The sequence below is a fragment of the Leucoraja erinacea genome, chromosome 16 (assembly GCF_028641065.1).
Source record: "Leucoraja erinacea ecotype New England chromosome 16, Leri_hhj_1, whole genome shotgun sequence".
NCBI classification, from domain to species: Eukaryota; Metazoa; Chordata; class Chondrichthyes; order Rajiformes; family Rajidae; genus Leucoraja; species Leucoraja erinaceus.
The window spans coordinates 34,254,915-34,267,541 of record NC_073392.1 but is presented as its reverse complement, the minus strand read 5'-3'; the positions used below and the strand labels follow the sequence as shown (position 1 = coordinate 34,267,541).

Genomic DNA, 12,627 nt, shown 5'->3' with positions numbered 1-12,627 from the left:
TTCTCACCACTAGCTCTTCATGCACATCCTCAATTCGTTTTTGTATAATGCCAATGCAGTCAATAATTTTTTGATTACCAGCATTAATGTTTGCCATATTTTCCATTGATTAACATTCATATTTTCCATACTTTCCAACATTTTTGAGTATCCAGCCTCAATATCCTTTCTCAAGTCTCTTACCGAGTTCTTTATCTCCTCCATTTCATTTTTCTCCTTAGCAGCCATCTCAGTCTTGGATCTTGTAGCCATTCCAGAATCCACTTCAGATGTCTGTTCTTCAGTTTTCTGTGTTTTCAGCAGTTTTGAGATGTTTCTCTGAGGGCTCTGAGCTGGAGATGTTTTTTTCATTTAAACTATTTTTCCCTCCGTTTTAAATTGCAGCGCTTACTGATGATGTCATCAGCGCGACCTCCCGGGGCTCCGGTGAGTTTTTGAATCAGTCCTGACTTCTAAACACAATTTTAACGCGAAAAATCGCGTTTCCACAGGAGCGGAGCTAAAAGTTACGACTGCTAGCCTAGCATGGCGCACCCGGAGTGTGATTTTTATGTGGTGTTTTATGTGGTTTTATGGTGGTTTCACCCTGCTTGAAATGTTATGAAACTGCATTTGAATTTGGTGGCCTTGCACCCTGCTTCAAATGGTATGAAACTGCACTTCAAATGGGTGGTCTTGCACCCTGCGTGAAGTGGTATGAAACTACACTTGAATTTGGTGGCCTTGCACCCTGCCTGAGGTTATATGAAACTGCACTTGAATTTGGTGGCCTTGTACCCTGCTTGAAGTGGTCGGATAGTGCACTTGCATTTGGTGGCCTTGCACCTTGCTTCAAGTGGCAAGAAACTGCACTTGAATTTGGTGGCCTTGCACACTGCTTGAAGTAGCATGATACTGCATTTGAATTTGGTGGCCTTGCACCCTGCTTGAAGTGGTAGGAAACTGCAATTGAGTTTGGTGGCCTTGCACCCTGCTTGAAATTGTATGAAACTACACTTTAATTTGATGGCCTTGCACCCTGCTTGAAGTGATATGAAACGGCACTTGAATTTGGTGGACCAGTACCCTGCTTGAAGTTGTCAGAAACAGCACTTGAATGTGGTGGACTTGCACCCTGCTTGAAGTGGTAGGAACCTGGACCCGAGTTTGATGGCATTACACCCTGCTTGAAATGGCATGAAACAGCACTTCAATTTGGTGGCCTTGCACCCTGCTTGAAGTGGCATGAAACTGCACTTGGATTTGGTGGCCTTGCACCCTTGAATACCCAGAGCCAATGTAACTACAACATTTAAAGCCCTGACGTGGCCTTTACATGTGGCCCCAATCCAGAATACCGCGTTTGTGTTACTGTCTGTGTTTGCATCCATTGTAAGGCAGACCTCGAACAATGACAGGGTGGAGTACAGGATGGATATAGAGAGTGCAGGGTCACTGAATTCTCAATGATTTGTCGAGTCCAGCAGTGGGGTTGAAAACTTTCTATTCGGGCACAATGGTTATATGGCATCAGAGTAAAGATTAAACTATCTGCAGACCCTAACTAAAAATGAACATATCACAATTACCAAAACAAAGGAATTACAATTAAAGGACTGAAGACTGAACGTGACAGGCAGCTAAAAGACACGGGACATTCAACTAACATTTTCACGCAAAACACACCGCACTGCAGAACAAACGGGCTTGCTTATCTACATAGGGTGATTAGGATGTACCAAACACCCAAGCAGTTGTAACCTTGAGCTCACAGCTACTCTTTGGTGCTGTATGTAATGGACATGTTCCCCAGCAGTTGACGACTTGTTTAATAACCTGACCCCATCCATTCTCCTTACAGAGAGTTTACTAGCATGGTGTCAAGACAACGACCTCTTCCTCAATATGAGCAAGATTTAGGGACAGTTTATTCCCAGCTGTTATCAGGCAACTGAACCATCCTACCACAACCAGAGAGCAGTTCTGAACCACTATATCCCACATCGGGGACCCCAGAACTATCTTTGATCGTACTTTACTGGCTTTACCTTGCACTAAACGTTAATCCTTCATCATGTGTTCACTGCCACAGGCTCGATTGTAATCATGTTTTTCCGCTGTAATCATCATTTTTCCGCTGACTTGTTAACACGCAACAATAGCATTTCACTGAACCTCAATACACGTGACAATAAACTGAACTGAACTGATTAAGGAGCTGGTCAACAATTTTAGGAAATGGGATGGAGTACACACCCTCGTTTCAATGAAAGGTGCTGAAGTGGAGATGCTCGAGTATTGAGTTCTTATATTCAAATATCGGCAACAATTTTTCCTGGGTCCACATTGTTGCCATGGCCAATAAAGCCCACCAACACCTGTACATCCTCAGATGATTACGGAATCTTGGTATTTCTCCAAAGACTTTTATCAGTTTCTTAGATATACCATAGGAAGCATCAAATTCAAATGCATCTTAAAGGGCCTGTCCCACCAGCATGCATCTAGCGCAACCAAACGTGGTCGCTTGAGGCGTGCGGCCTCGCCGGGCCGGTCCCACTTCGATTGGCGGAGGTGTACGGAGTTGTGCGGGGCTGGTCCCGACATCGCGCGGGGCTCCAAAAATCTTGCACTGTCCGAAAATCACTCGCGACAACAGCCTGTTGGCCCCCAGCCGCACTGAGGCCATACGCAGTGCCTCGATGGGCGTACACAGCGTCTCGACTTCGTACGCAGCATCTTGACGCCATATGCAGCGTCGTGATGGCATACTAGCATGTGGCGTTGTGCGATGATGTCACCACTCGGCATGCCGTTGCATGATGACGTCACCGTCCGACGCCATGCGACGTCCAAATTCAGTCGGCCCGCCTCCTGCCTAGCTGATTGGTGAGTTTGACATAAATTACATTACGCGCAAACTTTGCGCAAAATTTACGCGTACTTACCGCGTACTTAGCGCATGCTTACCGCAAACTCCACTTTTCTTTGGTCGCGCTAGACGCATGCAATCGCATGCTGGTGGGACAGGCCCTTAACTTGATTTGGCAAACACTCATCCACCCTGTCCAAAACTGCAATAAATTGCAGAAAGTTGAGAACACAACCCAGTGCATCACTCAAATAAGTCTCCTTCTCATTAACTCCATCTATGCTTCATACTGCCTCAGGAACACAGCCAACTTAAACAAAGACCATTCTGAGCACCAATGATTCTCTCCCCCCGCCGCCTCCCTCTCCCTCAATGCGCAAAAGTTACAAAAGCTTGAAAGAAAGCAGCATCAGACTGTTATCAGATTCTTGAACGGATATGCGAAGGATGAATTCCCGTTGCTTCAATCAAACTCGTTGCTGTACCTTTAGTTTTTTTAATCTGCACTTTCTCTGGAGCTGTAAAACTATATTTTGCACTTTGTTTATTTTCTCTTTAGTATTACAGGTGCACAACCTTTTATCCGACAGCCTTGGGACCAGACACTTTTCGTAATTCGGAATTTGTCGGCCTTCGGAATGGAATTTTTTTAGATTTTAATGGCTGGCTCAGTGGTAGAGTGCTCGGCTCATATCCACAAGGTCGCGAGTTTGCGCCTTGATCCCGGCAGTTCCTCGGTTGCGAGTTTGAGTCTTCAATGGAGTTTTTTTCTTGCAGAATAAATGTCTGTATGAAATGCAGTGTGTTGAATGGATTCCTGAATTTGTAAATGTGACCGCAGCATTGAATCACCTCTCGCACTCGTGTCACCCTAGCGGGGCTACATGCCCTTAGGCGGCCTAAGGCGACATTTTCACACTTATATCCGTGTGCAGCAGAGGCGACGTGCGTTTGGCGCCAAACGTGAGCTTTGGTGTGCAGACGACATCCTGGAAAAAATGTCTGGTTTCTTCCAGGTAGGCGATATACCCTCCCAGGCAATATACCCTCCACTTCTCTTTTATGAAGGGGATTTAGTTCCCCTTTCTTCCAGGACCGACCGGAGGTACCGCTGTCACCTCTGCGGGCCACCCTCGGTAAACGCTCACTCAACTTTGTCTTGGGATTCCTACTCTCCCGCGCAATGTACCCTCACCTTCTCTTTTATGAATGGGGATTTAGTTCCCCTTTATTCGAGGACCGACCGGAGGTTCCGCTGTCACCTCTGCGGGCCGCCCTCGGTGAACGTTTTCAAGGACCTTTCTTCAAGGACTGAAAAAATGTCCGCTATTCAGAGGTTTTCGTTATTTGGATCTTCGGATAAAAGGTTGTGCACCTGTACCTGATTTACTCAAGATTTGTCTAGACACACTCAAAACAAAGTTTTTACTGTATCCCTGCACAAGTGACACCAATAACCAATTCCAATAGAAAATTGCCCATTCCCATTTCTCAGACGCTAACAAAGTTTTCTGTGTTGGCTTATGGTGAAAACTGCAATGACGATTTAACATGTACATTATGATGCGTTAGAATTTCTAGCTTAAATCGATATTGGTGTGCATCTCAATTATCTTAAACCGGAAGACTAAACAGTGAACGTGGTATGCTGGAGAAACTCAGCGGGTGAGGCAGCATCTATGGAGCGAAGGAAATAGGCGACGTTTCGGATCGAAACCCTTCTTCAGACTCATGTCAGGGTGGGGAGTGGGGGGGGCGGGAAGAAGAAAGGAAGAGGAGGAGCCAGTGGGCTGCGGGAGAGCTGAGAAGGGGAGGAGAAAGTAGGGACTATCTGAAATTAGAGAAGTCAATGGTCATACCGCTGGGGTACAAACTGCCCAAGCAAAATATGAGGTGCTGCTCCTCCAATATACGGTGATCCTAACTCTGGCCATGGAGGAGGCCCAGGGCAGAAAGGACGGATTCGAACCCGCCGCACCTGGAAACTTTGAATGGAGTCAAGGGGAGAGGTAAAGCGACAAGTGTAGCATTTCTTGCGGTTGCAAGGGAAAGTGCCCGGAGAGGGGGTGGTTCAGGTGGGATGGGACGAATTAACCAGGTAGTTACGGATGGAGCGGTTTCTGTGGAAAGCAGACGGGGAGGAGATGGGAAGATGTGGCAACTGGTGGGATCAATTTGGAGGTGGCGAAAATGTTCGAGGGTTATTTGTTGTATGTGACGGTTGGTAGGGTGGAAGGTGAGGACAAGGGGGACTATGCCTTTGTTATGAGTGGAGGGATGGGGAGTGAAAGCAGTGTCGCGGGGTATAGAAGAGGCCCTATATAGATGGTGAGAGCCTTATCTATAGTAGAAGAGGGGAACCCCCGTTCCCTGACGGATGAGGACATCTCCGATGCCCTGGTGTGGAACACCTCACCCTGAGTGCAGATGCAGCGTAGACGGAGGAATTGGGAGTAGGGGATGGAGTCCTTACAGGAAGCAGGGTGGGAAGAAGTGTAGTCCAGATAGCCATTGGAGTCAGTGGGTTGATAATAGATATCGGTCAGTAGTCTATCACCTGCGATGGAGAAAGTGAGGTCAAGAAATGGTAGGGAAATGTCGGAAATGGTCCCGGTATATTTGAGTGTCGGATGGAAGTTAGTGATGAAATGGATGAAGTCAGTGAGTTGTGTGTGGGTGCAGGAGGTAGCACCAATGCATTCGACGATGTAGCAGAGGTGGAGTTCAGGGATAGGGCCACAGTATGCCTCGGACAAGGATTGTTCGACGTACCCTTCAAAGAGGCAGGCATAGCTTGGGCCCAGGCGCAATACAGCTACAACTTGTATTTGGAGGAAATGGGAGGAGTCAAACGAAAAGTTATGAAGGGTAAGGACCAGCTCCTCTAGGCAGAGGATAGTATTGGTAGACGGGGATTGGTTGGTTCTACGGTCGAGGAAGAAATGGAGGGCTTTGAGACCCTCCTGATGGGGGATGGTGGTGTAGAGTGACTGGACATCAATGGTGAAAATGAGGGAATGGGGGCCTAGAAAACGGAATTCCTGGAGTCGAGGAAGAGCGTGTGATGTGTCTTGAACATAGGTAGTGAGGGATTTGACATGAGGGGATAGGATTGGGGCGAGGTATATAGATATAAGTTTGGTAGGACATGAACAGGCAGAAACAATGGTTATGCCAGGACAGTCAGGTTTGTGGATTTTGGGGAGAAGGTAAAATCGGGCCTGGGGAACGATGAGGTTGGAGGCTTGGGAGGGCAGGGAGTCGGAGTTGATGAAGTAATTTATAGTGCTAGAGATAGTGGTCAGGTGCTCGTCTGTGGGGTCCAAGGATAACTAGGAGCAGGTGTCTAAGAGTTGGCGTGAGGCCTCAGCCTTGTGGAGATCAGCGCGCCAGGCTGTCAGCATGTTCTCTTCTATTCCGTTTTCTGAAGAAGGGTGTCGGCCCGAAACGTTGCCTATCTCCTTCACTCCATAGATGCTGCTGCACCCGCTGAGTTTCTTCAGCATTTCTGTGTACCTATGGTCTCATCTATACCCCGTGACTCCCCCTTGTCCTCACCTTCCACCCTACCAGCAGTCGCATACAACAAATAATCCTCAAACATTTTCGCCACCTCAAACGTGATCCCGCAACTTGCCACATATTCCCATCTCCTCCCCTGTCTGCTTTCAGCAGAGACCGCTCCCTCCGTAACTCCCTGGTCAATTCATCCCTTACCACCCGAACCACCGTTCTCCAGGCACTTTCCCTTGCAACCGCACAAAATGCTACACTTGTCGCTTTACCTCCCCCCTTGACTCCATTCAAGGACCCAAGTCAGGCCCGTACGAAGCTTTTCAAAAAGGGGGGTGGCATGACAGGATTTGCGGAACCAGAGTTGGTTTACAGGGCAAGGCCAACGAATGCCCTTGCATTAGTAGAAGTAGTGGTAAATGGCAATATACATTCAGGAGCACCTGTTCCGTTGTTTTGCACAATCCGCAGGCATTGCCACTTTCATTTTACTGCACATCTTGTATGTGTATGTGACAAATAGACTTGACTTACCTTGACTTGACGACAAGTGATTTCCTGTTGTTGGGGGGCAGTGTTAGCTGTGAGGAGGATGCTAGGAGGCTGCAAGGTGACTTGGATAGGCTGGGTGAGTGGGCAAATGCATGGCAGATGCAGTATAATGTGGATAAATGTGAGGTTATCCACTTTGCTAGCATAAACAGGAAAGCAGACTATTATCTAAATGGTGGCTGATTAGGAAAAGGGGAGATGCAACGAGACCTGGGTGTCATGGTACACCCGTCATTGAAAGTAGGCATGCAGGTGCAGCAGGCAGTGAAGAAAGCGAATGGTATGTTAGCATTCATAGCAAAAGGATTTGAGTATAGAATGGTATGTTAGCATTCATAGCAAAAGGATTTGAGTATAGGAGCAGGTAGGTTCTACTGCAGTTGGTGAGACCACACCTTGAGTATTGCGTACAGTTTTGGTCTCCAAATCTGAGGAAGGACATTATTGCCATGGAGGGAGTGCAGAGAAGGTTCACCAGACTGATTCCTGGGATGTTAGGACTTTCATATGAAAAAAGACTGGATAGACTCGGTTTGTACTCGCTAGAATTTAGGAGATTGAGGGGGGATCTTATAGAAACGTACAAAATTCTTAAAGGGTTGGACAGGCTAGATGCAGGAAGATTGTTCCCGATGTTGGGGAAGTCCAGGACAAGGGGGTCACAGCTTAAGGATAGAGGGGAAATCCTTTAGGACCGAGATGAGAAAAGGACGCGGGTGGAAGAAGGTTTGGGCCCCGCCGCAGCGGTGTCTGTTGTCGAGGTCACAGCCGCTCCCGCCCGGCGACGGGAGGACGGTCTCCTGGTCGCCAGGCTGGCCGATCGCGAGGCTCCGGCGCCGCGGATGGAAACATTGGACCGGGCGGGCAGACGCCGCCACCCTCCCCCCCCCCCCCCCATTCCACAACTTACCTGGAGTAGACGCGAGGCATGGGTGAAGGCCAAATGGTAGTCTAATCCCGCCCGGGCCCACTGTGCACGCGTGGATAGACGGCGCCATTTTGTGTCGCTTCCCCAACTGCGCAGGCGCGGATGGGCGCATTTGTTTCTCCCCCAGCGGCCGGAGCCAGAATTTCGGGCGATTTCCAACAAATTGGAAATGCTGATTGCGCTCCGATTTAAAAAAAAATTCTAGAGATTTTTTCTTACTCTGGGGGGAAAAAAAGGGGGGTGCAGTTGCGCCCAGCGCACCCCCGCTTCGGATGGCCATGACTGTTTCCAGGTGCGGCAGAGGTTCACCTGAACCTCCTCCAACCCCATCTACTACATCGGGAACGCCGGATGTGGTAGATGAGGTTATAAGAGCTGCACACAAACCTCTGCCTCAACTGGAAGGACTGTTGTGTTACCTGGATCGTTATGACAGGGGAAAGTATCTGCAGAGAGTGGTTGGGTAGAAAGGAATGAGTGAACCAAAGAGCTGCAGAGGGAATGGTTTGAGCAGTAGGTATAAAGGGGTGGATATTGGAAAGAATGTGCCTGATGGTTGGAACACTTTGGAGATGGCGTAAATGTCAGACAATAATGCGTTGGATGTAGAGGCTGGTGGGGTGAAAGGTGAGGACCAGGGGAACTCAATGTTTGTTCATCTGAGCGGAGGGGGAGTGAGAAGAGGGGCCAAAAGGAGGAAAATGGAATTTAGCTTGGAATAGTGTGAGAACGTATATAGGGAGGAAGAACAAATGAAGAGAAGACAGATAATAAATGATGAAGGCCCTAATTAACAGACAATCATGGAGTATAGACGCAAAATATTGGAGTAACTCACTGGGACAGGCAACATCTCTAGAGAGAAGGAATGGGTGGTGTTTCGGGTAAAGATGCTTTTCAGCCACTCCAATCTTGGAGTGTATGTCCACAGCTCTCTGAAGGTAGTAAAACAGCCAGATAAGTGGATTAGGAAGATTTATAAAGTTAAAACACAGAATGGTTAAAATGGGACTGTGTAAAGCAATGCTGAAGCCACAGCTGAAGTTAGGCTAAACAGTTCTAGTCACCAAACTATAGGTGTTGAGGAGGGATTAACCTGGCTAATATGGCAAGGAGGACTGAGGGGAGATGTAATCAATGTGTTTACAAATATGAGAAGGATATACAGGCTGAGTAGGAAGCACCCATTTTCCTTATCTGTGCGAAAAGTAAGGAAAGAGATAAGCTTAAAGGGCCTGTCCCACTTAGGCGATTTTTCAGCGGACTGCCGGCGACTGTCAAGTTCACGGCACTCACCTGAAAAACCAGGAACTGGAACGGTGACTGTCAGAGTGGAGCACACGCACAAACACATCGCAAAGGCGGGGACCAGGGAAAGTGGGGGACAAAGTGGGGGAATGCAAAGCCAAGACGATACAGACACAAACCGCGGTGAACAGGAAGGTTAAGATAGCTAGGACAGTGTACAGTAGTCAGAAATGCTGGAGAAACACAGCGGGTGAGGCAACATCTATGGAGTGAAGGAAATAGGCAACGTTTCGGGTCAAGACCCTTCTTCAGACTGATGTGAGGGTGGGGGTGGGGATGGGGCGGGAAGAAGCCAGAGCTACAAAGCTGTGAAGTTTGGTGGGCATTTAACATTACCGGTCGGTTATCCTTGGTTCTGAAAATTCGTGCTTACGTTTTTTTCCCCCATTGAGCCAATGAAAATGACTGGTCAGCAAAGGCTATTAACTAAAACTGCCTACAACTACCTCAACCACCCATAACTACATGGCGAGCCCAATACAATTGCACCTATGACTACAGGATTATCGATTTTCACCCTGGCGGCGACCATAGTGAGGCCACGACTAGTTCCGGGAACTCCTCGAGACCATGAAGGAGACTCACCGAAGGCTACCAGCGAACATGTGGCGACCATGTGGCGTGCGCAGAGTCTCCTGCACTCGCCTAAAACGTCGCCTAAGTGGGACAGGCCCGTTAGTTTAACAGGAGAATAATCAATGAGTAGTTGAAGAACTTACTTTTTGATCAACGGGTAATGTGGATCTGGAATTTATAACCAGAAAGTCTGGCGGAGGCAGAAACGCTCATTGCAAGTAACACATTCTGTCTATCAGTCCCTTCCTCCTTTGTGTTTTAATAGTATGTGTTAAATATATGACTTTAGTGTTCTTAAGCTTGTTTTATGTGGTGGGTGGGGTTGGGGGAAACTTTTTCTGATCTCTTAACTCAATGGCGACGCAATTTATTTTTGTATCGTGTCTGCGTCCGCACTGTGGCCTTTGCTGGAGACCGACTTTTGAGAGCTCCACCGCGGAGAGTCACGGGACTTTAACATTGGGGAGCCCGCGATTCCTTTGCCAGGGATCGAGCTCGGAACGTCAACCATTGGTGCTTGCAGACTTAACATCATGGTGCTCGTGGTCTCTGGTCAGAGACCGACTTCGGGAACACCAAGCCACAGGAGCTTCGACCGCCCCAACGCGGGAGCTTCGTCTCACCCCGATGGATTATTCATCCGCTGGCTGCGGGAGAATAAAGAGGATGAATCTTGGACTTTTTTGCCTTACATCACAGTGGGGAATGTGGGGAATTCACTGTGGTGGATGTTTATGTTAACTTTTATATAGTTGTGTGTCATGCTGCTTTTTTTAATTCGTGTGGCTGTATTCGCATATCAGTGTACCTTAATTGGTACATGACATTAAAAGGCCTTTGAAACCCTTAAACCTTTGAAATCCCAGGAGGCGCTCTAGATGAACTGTAACCCTCATCCATCTACAATGAGCTGAAAATTTTGATTAACCAAAATTGATATTTTTTTAGGTCAGGATGGAAATACTAAGCTGAATTTCTCCGGTCCACACCATACTATAAATATGTATAATTCTCTGATTCATCAAAATAATCACCATGGAATCTAACCGATGCACTGACTAGATCACTACAAGACTAATGTTAAGATAACCAGTGGATGCTCTTACCTGGGAGCTGCCAGGAGTCATGAAGTCATAAGCCCGTTGATTTCTGATGGCTTGTTTTGGACACTTTCTGTCACCATTTATTTACATGGATACCATTGCAATTTACCAATGATGGAAATCCAGCAACATCTGAAGATTTGATGCAAACATCTAAAAACGTGATCCATTAAGTACCATTACCCTTGGGAAAGTAATGCGACAGACTGAAATGTGATGCCAATCTTTAAAGTATTGGACCACAGGTAGTCTATTAGTGTATCTCGGAACCTGACAGTAAAATGTGGTTTTAGTTACAGAAACTTGAATAACAATAAATGAGGTCCTGAGCTGAAACCCGACAAAAGGTAAAACAAGGTCTTGCACAGAATGGGACTCAGAAAGACTTAATTAAGCAACAAACAGAATGTGATGCTTATCCACAAGTCTAACTTTGTTAACAGTAGATTCAATTATTTTGTTACAATGATGGGTTTACGCTATAACATAAGCAATCAAGTTCCTGATACTTGGGTATCCTTGCTGCTTTATTCCATGTCTCTACTTTTAGGCTTTGGCTGGGTTCCCTATCACCACTCGAGCACAATCCACATCTGAAGAAGGTTCTCCACCCACAAAATGTCACCTATTCATTTCTTTTCTCCAGTGATGCTCTCTGTCCCGCTGAGTTACTCTACCTTTCTGTGTCTATCTTCGGTGTAAACCAGCATCTGCAGTTCCCACCTGCACATTCAGTCTTGCATTGAGACTACCTGGTTTTAAGGTGTAGGAAGGAAGGAAGTGCAGATGCTGGCTTAAACCAAAGATAGACACAAAAAGCTGGAGTAACTTAGCGGAACAGGCATCATCTCTGGAGAGAAGGAATGGGTGCCGCTTAGGGTCAGACTCCAGCTTTTTGTGTTAAATTGGTTTTAAGGTGCGATTGCAAATAGGATCGATATAAATGCAATTGTCGGCGGTGTAGATCAAATAAAGTCCACCTTTCGGGGTGCTGGCTTGGCACAATGAAGCACCCCCCCCCCCCCCCCCCCCCACCCAGCGACCATATATGACCTTCCCTCCGCCATTCACCTACTGCCCCCACCGTCATACCTGATGAAGAAATAATAGCTGTTGTTTTCAATGACTTCGGCGGAGTAGAGGCGACAGAAGACGTGGCCCAGTCTAGTCAGGTTAAACCTGGACCCAGTCGCCCCCAACTTCGAACTGTGTGAAGATGGGTTACACAACAATTGCACTTCCGCCGAATACGTGTTTGGCGTGAAGTAGTGCCTGATCCCGCTGTGGGCATCCTTGTAGATGGCCAACACCTTGCCATAGACGATTGTATCGGCCTGCTTGGCTCGGCTCAGATCACTCTGCGGTCCCCCGGATCTGGATGGGGGTATTTGGCAAATGGTCCAAACTTTCCCAATGACCACGAGGAGCAAGAACGCGCTCACCCAGCCCATCCTGACAGCGGCCGAGCCCCGTGGTAGCAGAGGGTCAGAAAGGTTCCTGCAGATGGTTCGATGCGCTGTGTGCTTGCTTCTGTTGTAAGATTCCTACGTCAGTTGAAGGTGTGTCCTAGAAGGCTATCCAACGAGATCCGTGTGAGTTGTGTTTGTGTGTGCGTGTGAGAGAGAGAGAGAGAGAGAGAGATAGTGTGTGTGGGGGGGACACGACATATCTATGACCGGGCACTGAATACAATCCCTTAAAAAAACAACTGACAGAAGCAAGATCATTTTTCGAGAGGGTTTGAGGCGCCAGCATTTTATTAAAGCGACAGCCACCCTCTCCACCGTGGCACCGGT

General features: G+C 47.5%; 1 protein-coding gene across 1 annotated transcript in view; it reads right to left on the bottom strand.

Moving 5' to 3' along the window:
* The window catches only part of LOC129704783 (coiled-coil domain-containing protein 3-like), a 43,511-nt gene extending 31,119 nt beyond the window's left edge, over window positions 1-12,392 (bottom strand). Inside the window, exon 1 of the mRNA XM_055648130.1 lies at window positions 11,924-12,392. Within this exon, the coding sequence (XP_055504105.1) occupies window positions 11,924-12,282 (359 nt within the window). The 5' untranslated portion in view covers window positions 12,283-12,392. The remainder of the gene's footprint in view (window positions 1-11,923) is intronic.
* Window positions 12,393-12,627: the final 235 nt, after the last annotated feature.